Consider the following 22,905-nt stretch of genomic DNA (forward strand, 5'->3'; position numbering starts at 1 on the left):
TCAAGCAAGGTGACTCATGAGTTGACATACAATATTGAGGCTGGTTCTAGACCCCAGCCTTTTTTTATTCTTTGGAGACATTCCATCATCTTGATGGGATTAAGTTCACAGAATCAAAACTTCCTTGGAATGCACTGTAGGTCTTTAAGATTTGCCCAGATGGTTCAAAATGAGTGCTGAGAAGACATCCAATGGATGAAATTAGTACGTTGGAAGGCAGCAGTTCTCAGTAATTTCGGGCTGGCCGCACATCTCTGGTCCATCATGCATTCACTATTAGTACTGCTTGTGTACAGATGAAAGCTTTCTGCCTTCCTGATATGATGCCTATAGTCTAGTCCCAGCCCCTGACCCCCAGGTCCTAGACGCAAAGGCTAAGAAGGAACATTCTGTGCCCATGGAGGAGGGAACTTTCTGCAGCCTCCTTTCCTTTCACGCAGTGCCCTGCCTCACCCTTCACTGTCATGTCTCAGGAAGAGCCACCTCACATGGGCCAAGGGTGCTGGGCAGGACTCAGGACTGGCCCCTGCTGCTGCTGCTGCTGTCACTGTGCTCAGCTGAATCCATGAACTGTAGCTCACCAGGCTCCTCTGTCCATGGGATTTTCCAGGCAAGAATACTGGAGCGGGGTTGCCATTTCCTGCTTCAAGGGATCTTCCTGACCCAGGGATTGAAGCCGTGTCTCCTGCATCTCTTGCACTGGCAGGCAGGTTCTTTACGGCTGCACCACTTGTATTTACAATCAGGAAATATGCAGCAGCCCTGTCCTCATGCCACGGTTACTAGAAATGCTGTGGTTCATCAGGGCCTTGCTGGAAGTGGGTTTGTCATGCTTTGGGGAGAGGCTGATTAAAACAACAACAACAATAACCCAAGGGTTCCAGAGCTCTGAGCCCAGCAGCATGTAAACAACATTACTGAGAGACTTGCAGGGAACTACCAGGAAAACAGAAATCAGTTGTTAAGTGCTGCCTCTGGGAGGTGGGACTATGGGCTGGGAAGGGAGGCCAGGGGGATAGTCACTTTTTCTTATAAGCTGTTCGGCAGCATTTGCTTCTTTAACTACGGGAACAAGAGGCTTCATGGGAAGAGGGTGGAAACGATCTTAGGGTCATAGCTGACCTGAGCATAAGCCAACTGTTCAGCATTGCTGTGTAACAGAGAGGGGAAGCAACATGCAAATGAAAGATTTGTATCAACAGACCCAAATGGTTCTTCTCCCAGAGATGGCCCATCTCTTCCCAGTGGGCTTGGTCTGCCCAATTAAGATGAGGGATAAACAGGATGATGGAGGACTTGGAAGAGAGCCACAAGGAGGGAAAAAGAGGTAGGAAAGAATGGAAAAGGCTACAAATGTGTCAGGATTAGAGGAGAGCGGTCAGCTATGCCAGGGTAGCTGGGCTGCAGTCCTGGGGTTGAGGTTAGGGTGAGCTATTCATTCCAGGTGAAAGATCTCGTGCCCAAGATGTCTTCAGATTTTGTGACCTGGGTGGGCATGGAAGCTTCTTGGAGGTGAACTTCAGGGAGCAGAGGGTGAAGAGATGGAAAGAGGAGGGTGGAGTTGCAAGTAGAAGGAGCTAAGAGAGCCAAACCGCAAGGATACCAAGTCCCACAGCGAGTTCCGCAGTGGCCTGGTGGCGGGCTCAGGCTGAATGAGGTAGCGGTGCGTAGCCCAAGGGAGCTGGAAAGGCTGCAGCTGATGGCGGGACCAGAGTCTCCAGAGTCTCACTTTGTCTCCAAAGTCTCTCTTACTGGGAGTAAATTATACAGAATTCTACATGAAAGCAGAGGCTGGGACTAAATGACCTGGGATCAGGACTTCACAGCCCCCAAATTCTATCAAGTATTTTCTTCCTGGGAAGAAAAATATCAAGTATCAAAAGGAAGAAAGGAGCTTTAAAACAAAGGTGTGCAAATAGGTAGAGTTCTAGAAGTCAAGAAGCAACTTTAAATCAGCATCTGGAGCATGCCGACGTGCTTCTCTTTCCTGACATATCTTGAGCCTTGGTGGCTTCCTGCCATTGGCACCTCCCCACCCCTTGGTGGCCTCACCTCCTCCCCTCGAGCCTGCACACTCTTCACTCCTCTATGCTCACCCTGGCCTGTCCCCCTGCTCAAAAGCTATCAATTCCTCATTGAGAGCAGTTGGAATCCCAGCTTCTTGGTCTTGGGTTCAGGGTCCCGCCATCAGCTGCAGCCTTTCCAGCTCCCTTGGGCTGCACACTGCTACTTCATTCAGCCTGAGCCCGCCACCAAGCCACTGCGGAACTCGTTGTAGGACTTGGTAACCTTGCAGTTTGGCTCTCTTAGCTCCTTCTACTTGCAACTCCACCCTCCTCTTTCCATCTCTTCACCCTCTGCTCCCTGAAGTTCACCTCCAAGAAGCTTCCATGCCCACCCAGGTCACAGTGACATTTCCCCTCAAACTCCTGTAAGACATTGTACAGAGCGCATCTACCAGAAAGGGTAAGGATCTTCTTCCAGGTGCAAACCATGCAGTAATCGCTTATGGGGCTTTGTATTACTCATGGGGTGTAAGAGGTTAACTATCTGCACAGAGAAAGGTGCAGGCACCTGAATGTAATTTTGGGAACTCTGTTTGAGGAGGCAGGGTCAAAGGTGAAATTGACAAGAGGCGCACCAGGCTGCTCTTTAACCAAATAAAGGGAAGATGGATGATCAACAAACACGTGTGCAAAGCACTCCCAAACCAGGGGTGGGTCTCTCAGCATCACCACCATGGAGTTTTCTCTTTCTCTGTCTATCTACACATCCCTCTATGTACACACCAACCACACACACACACCATACATGGAACCCCTCCCAACTTCCCCTGGAAGCCCTGCAGTGATGTCGCTGGGTTAATCAATCTAGAAATATGACTAGGATCCAAAATACCCCCGTGTCAGATCACAACCAGTTCTGGGGCTCCGTGTGCTGGCTCCGAGCCAACAGGCCACAATTCATGCTGGCAAGGCATGGTTTAAAAAAGGAAAGGTTTCTATAAGCTCAAAAGAATGCAAGGTGGCAGTCGAGGCTAAGCACTTTCCGCTTGAGTTCACTGGGGCATCTATTTTGGTGACCTGGCCTCCCCGACAGGACAACGAGGGATAGAGGGCTGGGCCCTACCTGGCTGCTGGAACATCAGCATATTCTGTGGCGAAGTGTGCACAGGCAGTGAGCGGGTCCTTTGGACAGAGCTGTGGGTGCGGCTTGGCATGCTATTGCTGCCCCCGGGGTTGGCGAACCAGAGGTTCTAGGGAAAAACAAAGAAGCAGAACCCATTAGTCCAGACACCTGGGGGTGGGGATGAGAGCAGGGCCACCAGCCAGAATCCAGGAGGCAGATACCCTGGGAGAACTCTGCTAACTTCTGGGAAAGGGCTCCTAGGCCAGCGCGATCTGTCTGCTTATTTAGAGAGAGGGGCTTTAGATGCCATTCATTTTACTCAACACTACCCCTCAGCCCCAGGCTCTTCTCCAAGCCTCAGCTTAATCTGGACACCAGTCTCCCTCGCTGGCTCTAAAACTCTCTTTATCCCTTCTGTTGTCTCTGCTTTTCCTATCACTTTTCTAGGAAATGGGGGGAGTTCTATAAATGTCTGCAACGAAGAGCACAAACTATTTCAGGGCTCTCATTTGATTTTCTCTTTGAGGTTCTTACAATTTACTACAAAGGGAGAAGGAGGAAAAAAGAACCTCTCAGCTGGCAACGAGCTGGCACAACTCAGCTTGTGTGTTTGTTCTTACGCGGGTGTCCTAGCGGTGGTTTCCTCCTGGATCCATCTGGTGGCTTCCCACAGTGGTCAAGCCTGGGGTTTTCTCCTACCCTGGGCTGCTTCCCCAGGGGAGTGAATCCTGCCTGTCTTGCCAGGAACGGTTTCCTGTTTTTTAAAACCAAGCTGTCATCCTTTACTTTCTCATGACAAACCCAGAACCTCAGACTCACTTGGCGTCCCTCTAATTCCAGCCCCCACCCGCAGAGCCCCACAACGCAGGGGCTACACAGGTGGGAGGCAGAGGGTGCGAGTGCAGGGGAGGGACTCCTGAGACGACGAGCCAGGGGACTGACGCTGGCTCTAAATCACATGGTGAGAACCTCTGGGCAGCGTGGCCTCGACTGACTGACAGCCTCCCTCAGTCTCCTTCCTTCCCCGTAGGGTTTTCCACCACAGCTGGGACCGTGTCAAAGGAGTTATCTGCCTCGGATATAAATGCTAATAAAGCTCCTTGCTTTATCTCCCAGAGAAACTGCAAACAAACCTCTGAAGCATAGGGCCAACTGTCTTCAACCTAGCCCCTCTGGGCTTCTCCCTTCACCTTCGGGTCATTTGGGGGGATGTCCTGAGCCTCAGGCCCTGAGCTTGGCTGGCCCACCCTCCTCCCGGGGGCAGAGCAGACCTGTCTTCCTTGCTTCATGATGGTGGGGTTGGCTGCGGTATTACGCTGGGTAGAGCTGACGAATCCGCTGGTGCCCAAGAGGCCAAGGCGGGCGGAAGGGACATTCCGGGAGGGGATCTGGTACTGGCGTGGATTCCGCCTGCCCATGCCGCCACCCACTGAGCTGGTTGTCGGGAGGGAGTTGGATTGCCCAAAGCCACGGCTGTGAGAGTCAGTAGAGAAGAACAGAGGTCATCAGTTACCCCAGGCCCTTCCCAGCCCCCGGGATGCCTCCTTGGGGTCTGCTCACACTTTGACCATTATGAGGCCTATGGGGGGATCAGGGCTTTATGATTAAAATGGTAGCTAAGAACTGAGAGCTAACATCAAGTGCCCTGGGACTTTCACACTGATTCTTCAATCCTCACGACAACCCTATGAAGTAGGCCCTCCTTTTACAGTTGGAGAAGTAGAATACAGAGCTTAATAATGTCTCAAAGGTCACACAGCCATTAGGGGGCAGTGCTGGAATATGAGCCCAGAAAGTTAACCAGTGTGCCCTTCAGCCTTCTTTCTACTGTGTCTGTCACAGGCTCTGAGAACTCATGTGCCCGTCCAGAAGCCACAGGGCAAGAAAGTGGCAGCTCCAGGATCCAGGCCCCTTCTAGCACACCACAGTTGGTCTGTCTGCTGTCGGTCTGAGCAGCAGACTCAGGAGGAGTGGCCTCTGGGCCCCACTAGGATGGAAGCTCCCTGGGACAAGAGGTGGCATCTGTCCTCATCAATCCCGCAGGCCCCAGGCCTGGACGGCACAGCTCCTGGCAGTAAAGGCAGGGTGAACAGAGGAATGGCTCAGTCTCTGCCCTCACGATCTCCAAACGGCAGAGCGGACCCCAAGTCTGGGGCTCTGACTCCCAGATTCACAGGAGGAATATGAGAAGGAAGAGGATGATGGTTGCCAGCTCCCTGGACCTAGGACACTGACTGCTCCCTGCTCCTCAGGCCCTCCCTGTAGAAAGACCCAGAGGTTCCCTGCTTCTCTAGGGTCCACGCAGAGAGGAGGCTGGGGACCTGAGGCCTCACGCTCAGACACCGCGCTCCCATTGGTCCGGTGACCTCAGCGCCGAAGAACTTGTCCTCTCCAGCAGGCCTCAAGTTCTGGGAGGGTGCACAGCCGCCAGCAGGGCTTCAGGAACCAGCACATTCTTTCCAAGAAGAGTCAGCTTTAGTCATTCACTGATGTCTCAGTCGAAATGCTCTACCTCCAACGGCCACAAGATGGAACAGACTTGCTTTTGCAGCCACACAGGGGAGGTTCCTACCAAGCCTGTGAGGAGACTCCAGGAAGACAGGGCTGACGTAGTTTAACCCTGTGACGGGGGAGGGGGAGCACTGCAAATCTGTTATTTCCTGAGAAAGAGAGTGTTATGTGTGTGGTGGGGTGGAGCAACTAAATCATCAGCATGGTTCATCTCAGAAAGGGTTTCTTCCTCAGAATTCCTAAATTTCCTGGTGAGGGGGGAGCGCGGAAGAGAATTCCACAGTGAGCTGATAAGCACTGACTTTGGGGCTGTGTTTTACCACTGCTAGGCTTTTCTGACCAGATTCCAGTCGAGGCTCATCCCCATGAGGTGAGGAGGATACTTACTCATGGGTTCTAAGTCTCTCTATCTCATTCTTTCTCAGATTTCTCGGCTTCCTTCCTTCTTTTACTAAGGTTTAAAATGTTTGGTTTGAAAGAGGAAATTCGGGCCAGGAGGAGAAGAAATAATTTCATGCAATGGGAGAAACCTCTTTTGGAGAATGGACAGGTGGCAGGTGGGGACAGAGATCAAGTGGCTGTTTCCTTGTGTGTGTGTGTGTGTGTGTGTGTTTTTTTTTTTTAACTACGAAAACCAGTCCTTTGGTTTTTGGAGTCAGAATTTTGGCCACCTGGTAGATGATTTAGTATTCTGCTAAGACTTTTCCTTATTTAGTGCAGATAGCTTTTTTGCTCATTTTCCTTTTTGGTTGGATTTTTTAAAAGTTATTTCATATGCAAAACAGAGCAGTCAGCAAGTGATGCTAAAATAATTTGTGCTTCCAGGAAGGCAAGAGTATATTCTTAAGCAATATAATGTAGGCAGAGGCTTCTGTAGTGGGACACTTAGTCACAGGAGAAAACGTGGACTCCTAAAGTTAGGGCTCACGGAGCTGGTAGAGCTACCATTTTGGGGATAGACTGGGTGGAGGTGAGAATTTGGTTAGGGTGTCTTTCTAATGACAGTGGGTCTCACTGTGGGGACCTAAGCTGATTACTATAAAGTCAGACTTTTTGAGGGTTGCCACTGCTGGTAACCAGAGTGAAAGCTTAAGTCACTTAAGATCACTAGGCTTAACGAAATATTCATTCTTTCTTTGGAGAGAACAAAGTGACAGAAGTTTTCATTTCTCATTCTCTTACTCTGCTCATCTGCATCTTTCTCTGCTTTCTTAAATCTAACCAACTGATTTCATTACCTTGAAATGCATGAAAAGACTGATAAAATAATATTAATAAGAACCAATTAATTTGGGACTTGTGATAGTTCAAGGAAGGTCTGGGCTGCAGTTACCTCTGTATTATGGGAAAAAAACAGGTCTTGGAAGAATATTAATAGCATAACAAGATCCCAGAGGTAATACTTATGAAAACAAATTATTTCCTAGAACTTTTGTTGTTGTTGAGTTGCTCAGTCATGTCTGACTCTTTGCAACCATGAACTGCAGCATGGGAGGCTTCCCTGTCCTTCACTAAATCCCAGAGCTTGCTCAAACTCATGTCCATTGAGTTAGTGATGCCATCTAACCATCTCATCCTCTGTTGCCCCCTTTTCCTCCTGCCCTCAATCTTTCCCAGCATTAAGGTCTTTTTCGATGAGTCGGCTCATCACATCAGCTGACCAAAGTATTGGAGCTTCAGCTTCAGCAACAGTTCTTCCAGTGAATATTCAGGGTTGATTTCCTTTAGGATTGACTTGTTTGAGCTCTTTGCTGTCCAAGGGACTCTCGAGAATCTTCTCTAGCACCACAATTCGAACTTTAGCAACTTCCAATTGAATATCCATAATCGATGACTGAATTCACTCTAATCAATATAAGGAGGTCTAACCTGACAGATCTTGAGTTAACCCAATTCAAGCATCGGTTAATAACACGCTAGAGAAATCAAGGTTAGCAAGCACTCAGATGTGGACCAAGGACAAAACAGGGCAGACAGACGAGCAGATGGCACTTTGGGGAGGAGGAGCAAAGAGCTTGAAAGCTCTATCTTTATCTTCAACTTCTGAATTCTTTCTTTCTCTTGGAACTTGTCTCCCAAGGACCTGGTCTGCAGGAGGGGTATGGATCTTCCTCTTTCCTAGTGGGTACTGCTGCCCTTACAAGAGGGAGAGTCTAGGGCAGGGGTAGCCCCAGGGGAGAAGGCTAAGGAGCATCTGGACCCCAGGAATCCTCAAGGTGCACTGGTGGTCCAGCCCAACCCTCCAGGGAGGCTTCGGACCAAGGAGCTGGCTACAGAGTGCTGTTTTATCTGGCTTTTCTGCACATAATCTGGAGACCAGGAAGTGGCCCAGCATCCGTGGTGCTTAAGAGTACCGACTCTGGAGCTGGCATTGGCCTGTCTGGTTCAAATCCTGGATACGTCCCAACTCCCCTGTAAATTGGGGTTAATAATAGCCCCTTCTACCTCATATGGTTGTTGCAAGGATTAAATGTAATAATATTCTTAAGTGCTTGGATACCTACTTGGCACAGAGCAAATGCTAAATGTTTGTTTAATAAATAACTGTGTTATATATGCTGGAATATGATAACACTTCAATTTTTATATTAATTTTTAATGAAGACTTTTCTCAAATTCCAACTGGCCTTATCTCCCTGAAGTACAATAAAACAGTGATGTTTCAAGGCACACTTATGCAAATAAATGCCAAACATTTTAACAACAGTCAGAGCTTCTACATATGCACTGAGAAATGAATTCAGAACTTTCTAGGTGTGAATGAAAAAAATGATTATTTATATGCTCATGTTGAAAAGAGTAAAAAAGGATGTTGATTTTTTCAGCATGTTGGCACCATCATTCTCTTGTCTCCCCAAGACGCCCTGTTATTGTTCAATGGTTCACTCCACCCCTCCCCATGATTCCTCCCCTAGATTGGCACTGTAATTCACCTTTAATATGCAACTGGATTCTTCAATTTAAAACCAGATTAAAGTAATGGGTTGTAAAGTACAACGAGGCTTTTTTAAACTGCATCCAGGAAGCTGAAGTACTATGAAAAATCAAGAATGGTACTGCTCTACTCTTAGATTGCAGCTCAGACCAAAATAGACTAGCACTGGGCTCTTCACCCTGCCACCAACTATAATTAGCTTGTCTGCAGCACGAAGGGAGAAAAAATTACACTACCACTTAAGGTGCAGAGAGAACAACCTGTTTTTGTCCTTTCAGAGCCCCCTGTTGTGGACAAACCACCAAGAGTTTTGCTGGCACTCATTAAATCGTACCCGCTCCCCACTCCATGCCCATCTGTACTAATAACACCATTTTGACCATGTAAATTGAATTGCCAAAGATCACATTCAGCTCTTCCTCTGGGAAGTCTTTCCCTCTACAGCCTTTTCCCCACCCCACCTGTTTAAGGAATGTGGTCTGAACTTGTCAGAGGACACTCTAAGAAATAAGGAATGATGCCCTGTGTAGTCTTGACCCTGGAACCCAAGCAGACAGTAAGGTCCTGGAAGCAACATGCATTACAAAGACTGAAATCCCAACATACTTTCTTTGCTGTCGATATCCTGATATGTCTAGAAGGGTTTTCCGAGGGAAAGACCGAAAGAGCTTCTGCACCTGCTGTTTCCATGACAACAATCTTTTTTTCTGTGTCTCTGTAAATGCCTGCAAAAACAAACAGGACTTTTTAATGGGTGACGCAACCTGGCATTAGAGGAAGAAACATGCAATTAATAGGGGAAATATTGGAGTCCTACAGTTGCCTTTTCTTCACCTTGTTTCCAACCAGGTCCAAACAGCAGTCAATTTCGTTTGAGAGCCTCCTGTACTGAAAACTCAAGTTATTTGACATTGGAGGTGCCTGGTAAGGTACATGCATTAAGCTTTTGGCAATCCTCGATTTCGGTTGCATTTCTGGCAGATCCCTACCCTCCTTCCTCTTTCCCCTGACTCCACTCTGGACTCTATTTATTAAACAAGAATGAATTGCAAAATTGATTGTTGACTACTCTGGCTTTTGCAGGCCCCCTGCATTTTCATAATCAATGGAAATGCTAAACCACTACAAAAATCAATCTTTTTGATGGTCTGTGCTCACCCTGGAGTGGTCTTCAGGGCTTCAGAACACAGAGTATACACTGTACATGTCAGGACTCTGCTGAGAAATCTCCAGTTATGAGCCCCATGCGCTACACAACCCCAGTGCACCGATCATAACCTAAATTTTGTCTAAGGCTTAGGAAAATGGATAGATCTGGTGTCTTCTCAAGTCTTTTCTGGTTTTGGGGAGGTTTCATCTACTGGCTGATACATAACACTCTCTCATCAATATCATGTGTCCTTCTGTGTACAGCTGTGTACTTAGTGCAGCCCAGGGAAGGACTTCATGGGGCTGTAAGTCCTCAAGGCAGGGACTCTCAAATTCAGGATATATTAGGATCCCCCCAAGGAGACTGTTAAAATCTAGAATTTTGGACCAACTCCCACACACCAGAGCCTGATTTCATAGATCTCGAGAGGAGTCTAGGGGGTTTGTGTTTGCAGCAAGTGCCCGGGGAATTCTGCTGCAGGTAGGTCATGGCCATGTAATATTCTAGATTGGTGAGGATCACACACACAGTACAGGAACTCCCTGTTAAGCATGTAGGACTGTGGTCCACGTGCTGTCATAAGTCCACCAGATCTGACTAATGAGCAATAACAGTGATGGAGATACCATACCCAAGTAGTTTTGTCAATAAAGCATGAAATAAATACTTTTTAAGTAGCAGTAAATGATTACTTAGAGTAATAATAAACTACATGCCTGTTTCCCATAAGGAAGCAGATTCCTTAAACAGAAAAGAATGACAGCTTAATGTTCTTCTACTGACATTTAATCTTTAAGGACCCGAACACAAGAGAACTATGTGAACAAAAGCAAAAAGACGTCAATCATGTTATGGAAAAGGTACTGATGACTTGCAAACCCCTTCCTCCCAGGTGACCTTGGCCAGGTGCCATTGAGGGACAGTCATCAAGGAAGGCTTCCCCACCAGACATTCAGTGCCCCATTAGAGAAGAAGGTGCTGATATCCCTTAAGGTGCATGGTGAATGGTCTCAGGGCTAAAAGGTGAGGATGTGGTTCTCCTCCATGGTCCCTCTCATTTGCTGATGATACTAGGTGAATGTCCAGCTATCCATGAGTATCTCCAAAAACTGCAAAAGGCAAGCATTTCTGCTAGACTAACAAAGGGATGGGTAGATTCTGCTTCTGATTAGCTTAGTCAGCCAAGTGTTGAGCAACGACACAAGATGCCAGCATGCAGGTCAAGATGACCTGGGGAGCAGAGTCCAGCTCAGTGGTCAGTAGAAGGCTCTGGATGCAAATGGGCAGGGCTCAAATCTCTGCACATCTTTATGCAGGTTCCTCCACCTGAGACTCAGCTCCTTTAACTCAGGACAGTAATACCTCATTAAAGGGATGCTGTAAGGATACAAATTAATTCACACATGGAGGGCACTTAGAATACTCACAACACAGCTAGCTCTTCATTGTGGTGCATGTGATACTGCCCACAGACTCCCTCCCCAGGTTTTTCAGCTGCATGGACTAGCCCTTTGGTGGTGGCACATGAAAGTCCATCCCATTTGGTATTCAACCATCACCTTTAACACCAACAAAAGACTTCAAGGTCTCAAAACCACAGTATTGAGCGGGTCTGGAGCCAGCCTGAGCTTCCAAGTGACAAAGGAGTAAAGGGGTCACTTTATAGATGTGCATTCAAAGTGCTTCCAGGGACACTGGTTCATATGTGACATTTCCCTCGGTGACAAAGAACACCCAAGAAGATGGAAATGTTTACGCCCCATCAGAGAGGTCAGGTCATCCACTCAGCACCTCCGGACATCAGACTCACAGTAATTGGGACTGCAGATAGGAGTGGGCCCCTTAGCAGTGCTGAGCGTATGGCTGTTCTCAGTCCTGAAGACACTGCTGGGAGGCTCGAAGTGGAGCTAGACTATGGCTGGCAAGGAGTGATTTCTGAAAGCTGGTTCCTGTGCGTGCCTACAAATAGCACTCTGTTGTGGGAGCCCTGCTATTGGTTGGGAGGCCAATACCTCACCCCAGCCTGCTCCAGGCAGCTCTAGGTGGGGCTGGCAGAGCTTCTTTGGGGCTGGAAGGGAAGGAAGATTCCACTCTCCTGAATGCCCGCACACAGCCAGTCAGCCACTTCTGAGTCCTCTGCCCCTGTCAGGCCCTGACTCAGACGTCTGTGTGTCCTACAGCTCTCGTGGCTGGATAACAAGGTTCATGAAGGGGACAAGGGCTCATCTTCAGGGAACCGTCGGTCTAAGACGGTAAGGAGTAAGAAGCCTGGGCTTCTAATGCAAGAGATGAAGTGATGGACTTCAGAAATAAGATTCAGCACTTTCCTGGCCTTCCTTTTACTGTTCTGGGGAGTGGCTCCTTTGTCCCTGGGGAGGAAGGAAGGTGTCTTGGCTTGGTCAGCACCCTCCCTTCCAGTAGCTGAAGAACAGCTCGATCGGGCTGTGAAAGGAGCCCTGTCTCCTAGAGCTCAAGGGAATCTTCAGCGAGGATGGAGGCTGGGCCTGGACAGGGCCTCCCAGAGGGGGTGGGCTCTGCACACACAGAATACTCCCAGGCTGTGGAAAGTTACTCAAACGCCTTTCCTCTTCCTCAAACTCAGCTAATAAAAAGCCTCGGACAACATTTTCCCCTCCCAAAGCAGCGCGCAGGCACCTCCATCCTGACATGAATGCAGGTGAGCGGAGTAGGCATGAGTCCTTTCTGCCCCGTGATTCCCGTCAGCGAGGCCCCTCTGCAGCAGTCAGGAGAGAGGAGCCCACACAGTGCCACTTTGGCACCTAGAACTCAGAGCTTCCAAGAAAGTAGAGGGGAAAGACGCGGAAAGGAGAGCCAGGGTGCAGAGGGAGCACGCACAACGGCAGGAAAGTGAGCAGCGCCAGACCACAACGCGGGTGGTGTGGACCAATGAGGACGCCCGTGCACCGCCCAGCAGAGGCAGCTGGAGGACTCGTTATTTCGCCTCCTGGGCTCAGCAGACTGGAGATGAGGTGCAAGGTGACTTGTCCTTCAGTTTCTCACAGGCTCAATGCTGAGCATGGGTGTGGGAGCGGAAGCAGGGTTCTGGTTTGCTTTTTCAGAAGTTTAAACGCCTGGCGATCGGTAGCCCCCTAAGCCCACCCTAAGGGCCCTCCTCCCCTCCAGGCGCTGCTCCATCCACCTGGACCCCTCTCTGTTCTGCCTCCTCGTGGAACAAGTCTCTCCCACTAAGGCTCTGTCTGTCTTTCAGGTCTCGTTTGGAGGCAGTCCCTCTGGCCTCTAGATAGGTGCCCACTGCACTCCCTGGGCTCCAGCCCCACACCGGTGGCCTTATGGTCACACTTGTGATGACCTGTTTTCCTTTTGTCTCACCCACTCTCCTCCTACTGGAAGCCCACCAGCCAGGGGCAAGACCTAGGTGCTTTATAAATACCTACGGAATGAATGAACTTTAAAATCCATCTCCTGTTCTGGCCCTTCCCTTCTTTCTATTGCTTTTTGCTGGCCCAGATGAGAGCGGTGTCAGGACTGGACACTAAAAAGGGTGAGTGGGAGTTCACAGTGCCGTGAGAGGAAATCGCAAAAATGTGGGCTTCAGGGATGGGGAGGAGGGGCTGGGATGGAAACCCAGTGGGAGACCGCACACCTGCGTGTGAGGGGCAGGCGGAGTCACAGCACAGCAGGGCTGAGGGTGCAGAAAACCCAACAAGCCGCCAGCAGCAGATGGCCTGTGGGCAGCTGGAATGTGGGAAGTGTGTCTCCCTTCCCCGGGGCCCACTGGACTCCTGGGGTTCCAGCTACCAGCAGGGCAAAGCCCAGGCGGCTTGGAGGCCTTTACCATCTTATTTTCACATCAGAGTCCCACAGAAAGATCTCAGTGGTCTAGGTTTATCCAGTCCTAAGTTTTCTAAAACAATGACCCTGTCTGTGTAATTCTCTCAGGGGAGGGGCACCCAAGAAGCCACTGGGATCCTGGGTCTGAGGCACAACCGCCTATCTCCCCATATCCCTCGGGACAGCCCTGGCCAGGACCTGCCTCGCTGCATCAGAGTCACTCCATCATTGTCCCGAGGGCATGGGAGGCATAGCACCAGCCTGACTTTCGTGAAATGGACAGAGATTGTCATACTGAGTGAAGTAAGTCAGACAGAGAAAGACAATCATCATATGATATCGTTTATATGTAGAATCTTAAAAAATAGTACAAATCAACTTATTTTTACAAAAGAGAAATAGAGTCACAGATGTAATAAACTTACGGTTACCAAGGGGAAAAGGTGAGGAAGGGTTAGACTGGGACAGTGGGGCTGACATATACATGCTGCTGCTGCTGCTGCTAAGTCGCTTCAGTCGTGTCCAATTCTGTGCAACCCCATAGACGGCAGCCCACTAGGCTCCACTGTCCCTGGGATTCTCCAGGCAAGAACACTGGAGTGGGTTGCCATTTCCTTCTCCAATGCATGAAAGTGAAAGGTGAAAGTGAAGTCACTCAGTCGTGTCCGACTCTTAGCAACCCCATGGACTGCAGGCTCCTCCGTCCATGGGATTTTCCAGGCAAGAGGACTGGAGTGGGGTGCCATTGCCTTCTCTGGACATATACACACTACTGTATATAAAATAGATAACTAATAAGGACCTACTGTATAGCACAGGAAACTCTACTCAATACTCTGTAATGGTCTATATGGGGAAAGAATCTAAGAAAGAGAGGATATATGTATATGTGTAACTGATTCCCTTTGCTAGATAGCAGAAACTAAACAACAATTGTAAATCAACTACAATACAACACAATTTAAGAAAAAATTCCTATAAGCATCAGAAATCAAAACAGCAGAAAGTCCTCAAACCACACACAAGACACACACAGACACACATGATTTGTTCTGAACACTCTCCCCTCTCTCCCTGCTTGGTCCGCCCCAGGCTCTGTCCCTCAGGGAGGCTTCCGGAGTCAGAAGCTTCTCTCAGGCGTTTGCCTCCATGTCAGAGCTCAGTTTAGGTGAATCTCTGGACACCAGAGGAACACACAAGCTGCATTTAGGTTTGAAGTCACCACAGCCGAGTTCTGCTCGAGCTATTATTAATGACTGTCTACTCAAAGATGAGATGTCAGAGACCCAGATGATCACCTCACAGAATCTCTGAGAACTACTTCAAAGGAATGAGAAAAAGCAGTTTCAGGAAACCTGTCACTACTTACCTCATGGATTAGACATTTGTCTATGAGCTGTAAATAGGAACTTATATTTTCCTCATCGGGTCTGGAGACCAAGAGTTGTGTGCACACTGGGAATTGAAAAAAAGAAAAAAAAAAAGGATGAATTAGAAAAATGCACATCCATTCTAACCCCTAAGATCTGCCTCCGATTTCCTTTCAGGACCAATATTTTGAGAGGTATGTGTGACTGTGGCTTTACGTCAGCTTCACAAAAAAGGCCAGGAGGCTCCTCGTTCCACTGAAGTCAAAGGCTTGGTCACCACAGGAGCCCTTGCCTCCAGAAGCCCCTTTGGTTAATTCCACGCATACCATTCTATATTAAGCCTTCTGCAACCCGGCGCGAGACAGACACTCTGGGAGAAGAACACAGCAGCGTCCCGAGCCCTGTCTTTGAAAGAGCGTCCTTTGAGAGGGAGTTCAAAGACCCTAAAGACCATCAGCTCTTTTCAGAGCAGGCACCATCATTTTATGAATGAGCCGCACATCTCATTTGGAGGAGTGAGGCTGGCACACCTTTTAGGATGTGAGGTGTGTGGGCATGCACATGAGTAAGGAGCCTGCTACTCATTCACTGGAGGGTGATTTTCTCAAAGTGATACCCACACATTTATATATACACAGGTCCACCTACACACCCAGGTTCAGAGGCAGAGCACAGCACACACACCCACTGGACAGCTCATGGCCACGCTAGTGTAGCTCACTCTATTCCTGTCCGAAAGATCCTGGTGTTCTCCTCTTGATGGGAATGTTTAGAAGGACAGGTGGAGATGGCTGGAGAAAGACATTGGTTAGGAGTAAAAATGCCTTGCTCTCAAGGAGATCAAGCTTAAACCCTGGGCCCCATGATGTCTTTCTCTTCCCCATCCCACATACCTGATCTGTCACAGAATCCCATTTATACTATGTCTTGGCACATAGGTTTTTCACTACAAAACTGTGGGTAATAACAAAACATGGAAACTACCTCTATATCCATTCACTGAGGCCCTGTCAAAATATGGTTTATGCATATGGGGGAACAGTATGCAGCCTTTAAAACAGAATGAGATGGTACTTTTGTACTGATAAGAATATTGAAAGCATATAATGTAAAAAAAAAAAACTGTAGAGAAATATACAAACAAGACCTGTTTGTGTGCAAAAAGGATGCTCATGTGCTTATATATAATTACAGTGTTTCTGAAGGGCTATTCTGAAATGTTTATAGTGGTTACCTCTGGGGAGGAATATGGTAGGGCCAAGGGTAGAGGTGGAGGCTATTTTCACCTTTCATCATTTTTCATTTAGCTTTGATTTTTATGTTGAGTGTGACTTGATTTCATAATTTATTTGAAAGTAGTTAAATTTAAAAAAGCAGCCATGCCACAGGAATGCAGAGCCCACATGGATCGTGTCATGGGTAAGGGGGTGAAGTACAACATTCTCAGGTAACCAGCCCACCTGTACCTCCAGCAGGGGGTCATCTACTCTAATCCACACAGCAAGGAGCCCCCTGGCATAGGGGAGACTGAGAAAGTGAGTCGGGGGACCCATGCTGACCATGAAGTGGCTGGCATTTCAGCTCCAAAGGATGCTACAAGTCACCTCCTCTGAACCAGAATTCTACAGATCTCAGTCTTTCTAAGAACACATACCACCAGGAATCTCTCATTGTACCTATACAGGACTCAGGTGTTCCCTTTCTTTTGATTAGAACTCAGTTCTTTGAAATGGTCTGAAATATTGGACAATAGAAAACACATTGGTCCCCCTTCCCAGAGGAAAAGTACTGGCATTCACTACATTTTTAAAATAATCAAGATCTCTTGAGAAACACCTGATCAAGCACAGATTAGTGCTGGGCATGGTAAAGGATACGTGAATAAGGGTCTGGCTAGGGGCAGTCACAGGTAGAAGGGGTGCTGTCAGCCAGGGACCACGTGTGAAGTCTGTGCTGCCCTACAGTCACAGGCAGTGTGGCCGTGGTACCTTGGGTGGCCTGTAGGAAGCCTGCCTTTAGCCTGAGAGTCCAAAGGCCCAGTGAGCGGTCCACCAGCAGGGCCCTGCGGGCCGCGGTCTGAGGGAAGGGGAGAGATGGGAGCTAGGGAGAAGGAAGAGGCCTTGGGGGGTGGTTTGTCAGAGAGCTTGGAATCCAGATCCAAATACCTTTCCCTCTCTAGGCTGCACTTTCTGCATGCGTAGAATGGGCTAATGACATGGACTCTGGCAGTTCACCCCACACCCAGGGGAAGCCCATGGGTATGGGTAGCTCTGGTCAGGGGTGTTGAGAAGAGAAGAGGGCAGGTGGGAAAATTGGGCTTTACCTTTCCCCATGACACGTGTGAACTGCCCGGGGAGATCCCCCTCTGGCAGGGGGGTGACAGCCAGCTCCCCATCACAGCTGCTCAGCTGGTGTGGCTGGAGCCCGCCACTGGCCCCAGCTGAAGTGGTGGCCGTGGCTCCTGCGGCCGTGGCACTGTCTTTGCAGTCCGGGCTCTGGCTCTCAGGGCCCATCAGCGAAGGCGGGTGCGGGGCCTGGGGCTCCCGGCGGCGAGCCTCTGGGGTGGTGCTCGGTGAGCTGTACGCCTTGATGGGTGTCAGGATCATCTGGTGCAGCTCCTGGAGGGGGAGGCGCAGGTTGCCCCCCTCAATGATGTCCTAGAAGGTCAAAGGGAGAAGACCTCTGTTAGGGTCAGGAACTGGGATGACCCACCTCCATGCCTCCCTGCCTCTGCCTGGAGCTATTCCCAGATGGGGGCTCGTGGCTGCTGACACTTTCATTAAAACGTTCTTTGGAAGATGGGGCAGTTTACAATGTAATCATTCTGGGGACTTCCCTGGTGGTCCAGCGGTTAAGAATCTGCCTTGCAATGCAGGGGACATGGGTTTGATTCCTGGTCCAGAGCTAGGATTCCATATGCCACAGAGCGACGAAGCTCATTCGGCACAACTACTGAGCCCGCGAGCCACAGCTAGAGAGCACATGTGCCAAAATGAAAGATCCTGCATAACGCAACAAAGATCCCAAGTATCACAACTAAGACCTGATGCAGCCAAATAAATAAATGTTAAAAATTAAATCATCAATATTAGCCCAGGCAGAAAACTTTAAAAATATATACATGTATAATGAGGAAATAGAATCACTTTAAAATCCCGCTAAGATGCTGACTAAAATGATTTCGGTATATTTCCTTCCCTGGTATCCTCTGTCCCTTTCCTTAAAGTGCATTTGATATAGTTTACATCACACACTTTAGAAGCTACACAAAAAAGTTATACAGGGCCACACGGAGGTTTCCTGTCGTATGATTTGTTTTAGATGAAGGAATCTGCTCATTCACACTTTCATCCAGCCCATGACAGAGGCAACACAGGCGTGGTTAGAAGCACTGATGCTAAGACAGATGCTTGGGTCTGATACAGCTGTGTGCCCTTGGGTAAATGACTTAACTTCTCTGTGCCTCAGTTTCCCTGTGTATAAAATGAAGATTACTGTAGCACCTGCCTCATTGGTGGTTGCAATGAGGTTAATATTTGTAAGGCTACTGGTTCCTATGTTATGTGACTCTTTGTTAAATTTATTTTATTATTATTATTTTTTTAATATAAATTTTTAAATTTTAATTGGAGGCTAATTACAATGTTGTATTGGTTTTGCCATACATTGACATGAATCCGCCATGGGTGTACATGTGTTCCCCATCCTGAAGCTCCCTCCCACCTCCTTCCCCATACCATCCCTCTGGGTCATCCCAGTGCACCAGCCCCAAGCATCCTGTATCATGCATCGAACCTGGACTGGCGATTCATTTCACATATGATAATATACATGTTTTGGGTGCTCTGACCTGCTGTGCACTGAGCTAGATGGTGTGCGGGATGGGGATATGGTGGGAAAGCTGTTAAGGTTCCCTCGGGGAGTTTACATCCTACCAGGACATGAATATTCATCATGCTGGAGACTGAGAAGCAGGCCAGGGGTTCCGGGAGGGGAGGTCCTCATGGGCCGCAGGTTCCTGGGAAAGAGTGCTCCAGGCAGAGGGCACAGCGGGGGCAAAGGCACTGAGGTGGGAGCCTGGAGCCTGTGAGAAACAGCACGGAGGCCTGAGCTGGAGCAGAGAGGCGGAGGGGCAGGGTGGGACATGAAGTCCAAGGAGCCACAGGGCCTGAGTGGAGAGGAGTCAAGTCGGCAGGCTGGGGCAGGGGTGCAAGAATGTCTTCTACATGAGATGAGAAGTCAGGGAAGGTTCTGAGCAGGGGAGTGACATGTTTTAGAAGGATTATTCTAGAGAAAAATAAGTATTTTACACAAACAAACATATATATACATATTTAATATACACTATAGAGGCAGACCGTGGAGATATTGCAAGTTTGGTTCCAGGTCACTACATAAAGTATCACTCATTTTTTTTGGTTTCCCGCTACCTATAAAAGTTATGTTTATACTACTTTATATAGTCTCTTAGGCTTCCCAGGTGGTGCTAGTGGTAAAGAGCCCAACTGCCAATGCAGGAGACTTAAGAGTCACAGGTTCAATCCCTGGGTCAGGAAGATCCCCTGGAGGAGGGCATGGCAACCCACTCCAGTACTCTTGCCTGGAGAATCCCATGGACAGAGGAGAGTTGGACACGACTGAAGCAACTTAGTACATAGCACATACAATCTATTAAGTGTGTCATAGTATTATGTTTAAAAGAACCAATGTACATACCTTAATTAAAATGTGTTTCATTGCTAAATAGTGCTAACCATGATCTGAGTCTTCAGTGAGTTATAATCTTTTCACAATAGTAACATCAAATATCACTAATCACAGATCACCATACCAAATATCATTATAATGAGAATGTTTGAAATATGATGAGAATTACCAAAACGTGACAAAGAGATATGAAGTGAGCAAATGCTGTTTGGAAAATGGGGCCAAAAGGCTTGTTAAACTCAGGGCTGCCACAAACCTTTGATTTGTTAAAAAAAAAAAAAAAAGGCAGTACGTGTGAAGTGTAATAAAATGAGGCATGCCTATAATGTATATAATTGTATGTAATACATCCATGACTTTATATAATGAAGTTGAATCCTTCTACACATGTAGTTTGATATCCTGGGCATTATTAGAAAAAGCAGTGAAAGTTGATCCTGATGGACATCTATCTGTCAGATGCTCACAGAGGCGCAGAACAGGCTCAGATGCTTGGGGACGGTGGTCGGGGCTGGGGGTCTCCCTGGTGTAGGGGGTGGGCCCTGCTCTCTGCCACAGTGCTGCCCAATGATTATGCAGCAAACCTCTCCCTAGGACCCAGGAAGGACCTTGACAATCAGGGCCCTGATTACTAATGAAGTATTTAATCTTCTGACAGCCCAGAATAGCAAGAACATAATTTTAAAAGCCTGAAGCATGAGTACCAGCCCGTTCCTGGGATCCTCTCTTAACAAGAAAAATTGCTCGATGATGTCAAGCAACACAAGCTGATGGGACACGATCATTTCTGCAGCCAGATCTCCCATCAATCAGTTAGAAAGAGGAAATCTGAGGACGCAGGCCTGTTTCAATTCTGGGCACCAAAACACCAACAGCCCGCCCGGTTGCTGGCGGGAACTTGATTTGTGTGGGGGTGGGGTGGGGGGTTGGAAGCAGAGACTGAATTGTGCCTCGGCCTAGTTGGCACCCCAGGATTCCGAGGGAACTGAAATGCTAAGCAGCCACCAGAATTGTCTCAAACCTGGCCAGGGCCACTCTCCAGTCTATTTTAGGGGAGAGAATCCATTTTCATCTTAAAGAAGTGGACTTTGCAGAGCCTACGCCCTTCCTTCTCAACCTGGCAGACAGGGGCATGGTAAGACCTGCCTGCAGCCTGTGCCTGCAAGCTCAATGCCTGAGTCAGGATGCTCCTGGTCAGGCTCAGTTTTCCTGATGCTGGGCTGGACCGGCCCTTTGCAGAGTCTGATGCTGTCACGTGATTGGTCCCTTGACTTCGGACATGGTACCAGGGCAGGACCCGTGGAGGCAAGCTAGCTGACCCAGGCCAAGAGAGCCCCTGCTGCCTTTTTCTGATCAAACTACATGCCAACCAGACGGACCCTGCCTCGAGGTCCCCCAGTTCCTGCCAGCACCTGAGGGGTTCTGACCTCCTTGTCCAGCCCTGACTGAGGAGGGGAAGGGAAATGAGAGAGAAGGGGTGAGGCTGCCCCTTGGGAGGGGGCTGGGCAGACAGAAGTGGGAGGCTCTTCTGGGTGATCACATGCACCCCTGTTGTGCCATCCCGTGTGGCAGTACCACTGAGAAGAGCAAATGTGTGCCTGTGACTCTCAACTGCTACCAACCTTGCCTGCTCTCGACACGTGGTGTGAAGGCTTCTGCAGTTACTCAGTGATGGGGGAGGAGATCTGGGTTCTGCTAAGAGCTGAACTCCTTCAAACCGGGCATGTATACTTGTCCCAAGCTCAAATCTTATGTGACGCTACTGGGGACACCCACACCGAAAAGGGAACCCATAAACATAGCGAATAATGTCGGATACTTTCTGAAAATATCACAATCAGGAATCATGCTTAGCTTGGTCTTTTGCTTTGACCTCGAGCCACTGTCTCAGAGACAACCCCTGGCTTATGACCAGTAGGCAGTAGCTCTGCTGATGCCAGCCTCCGGGGGGCGCACGATGACCATCAGGTTGCATTCCTGACTCTAGAGTGAATTCGGGAGCTTGAGGGCCCAGGCAGAGAAGGAATCTAGCTCAATCCAGTGCCCTCGACTGGTTGAGGAACAGAACTTCCATGTTGACAAAAACAGGGGATCAACCCAAGTCTCTTTGGATCCTTTGTATCATAAATATAACCCTGCATTAGGAACTCAAAGAGGCAAACATGGGCACAAAGCAGTACAGCTGCCCTTTAACTACTGTGCGGAACAGAGGTGAGAGCAGAGTGGCAAGGCTGGACCTTCCTACACTGCAGCTGGTCAGGCAGATGCAGCTCGGGGCCCACAAGGAGGAAGGTGCTCCATCCTGACTGTCCCAGGCTTCCTGGCCTGGCTTTCTTAGGTCTTGGAGGAGGACTGGTTCAGAGCCTCTCTCGGGGCTTGGAACAGTCAAAGGGTGCAAATCATCTGGAAAATGGCAGCTGGTGGCACCCCCAGCACTTATGCAGCACCCGTTGCCCCATCCTTCTCTCTTTTTGAGACGGATTGGGCCCCTCACCCAGCAGACAGCACTCCTGCGTCTACTTAACTCCATCCTCTCTATGGGCTGGGCACTGTCAGACACTGAGGGTCTAAAAATGATGACAGAATCCTCACCCTAAGATGCTTATGGCTCCCAGGGTGGACCCACATACATTGTGAGGATGCTGCTAGGATGGGGGCGGCGAGGTGGTGGGAACACAGAAGTGTGTGTGTATTTCCTTTCTCCAAGCCAGGTTCCCAAGCTCAGAGAATGGTCAGTTTCACAGTTTGGGAGCCAACTGAAAAAAGACAGTAAATAAAAGCACATGGATGTGGGAGCTGGAGTATAAAGAAAGCTGAGTGCTGAAGAACTGATGCTTCTGAACTGTGGTGTTGGAGAAGACTCTTGAGAGTCCCTTGGACTCCAAGGAGATCAAACCAGTTCATCCTAAAGGAGATCAGTCCCGAATATTCATTGGAAGGAATGCTGAAGCTGAAGCTCCAATACTTTGGTCACCTGATGCGAAGAGCTGACTCATTTGAAAAGACCCTGATGCTGGGAAAGATTGAAGGCAGGAAGAGAAGGGGACAACAGAGGATGAGATGGCTGGATGGCATTACCAACTCAATGGACATGAGTCTGAGTAAATTCTGGGAGTTGGTGATGGACAGGGAGGCCTGGCATGCTAATGCTAGGGTCCATGGGGTTGCAAGGAGTCAGACACAACTGAGCAGCTCAACTGAACTGAACTGAAAAGCAAATGGAAACATTTTCACTATTAGAGATAAATGCTGGAAAATCTGCCCCAATGACCGTTCTAATCTTACCTTTC

At 48.7% G+C, this 22,905-nt stretch overlaps 1 protein-coding gene across 2 annotated transcripts in view; it reads right to left on the bottom strand.

Annotated features, from left to right (window-relative positions):
• SAMD4A (sterile alpha motif domain containing 4A) overlaps positions 1–22,905 on the bottom strand; it is a 223,376-nt gene that overhangs the window by 10,896 nt on the left and 189,575 nt on the right. For both annotated transcript variants that reach the window (XM_068964588.1, XM_068964587.1), the window contains 5 exons: positions 17,232–17,565; positions 14,908–14,993; positions 9,182–9,300; positions 4,401–4,602; positions 3,130–3,256 (listed from right to left, as the gene is read on the bottom strand). In XM_068964588.1, the coding sequence (XP_068820689.1) occupies positions 3,130–3,256; positions 4,401–4,602; positions 9,182–9,300; positions 14,908–14,993; positions 17,232–17,565 (868 nt within the window). The remainder of the gene's footprint in view (positions 1–3,129; positions 3,257–4,400; positions 4,603–9,181; positions 9,301–14,907; positions 14,994–17,231; positions 17,566–22,905) is intronic.

Source organism: Capricornis sumatraensis, chromosome 2 (assembly GCF_032405125.1).
Source record: "Capricornis sumatraensis isolate serow.1 chromosome 2, serow.2, whole genome shotgun sequence".
Lineage (NCBI taxonomy): Eukaryota > Metazoa > Chordata > Mammalia > Artiodactyla > Bovidae > Capricornis > Capricornis sumatraensis.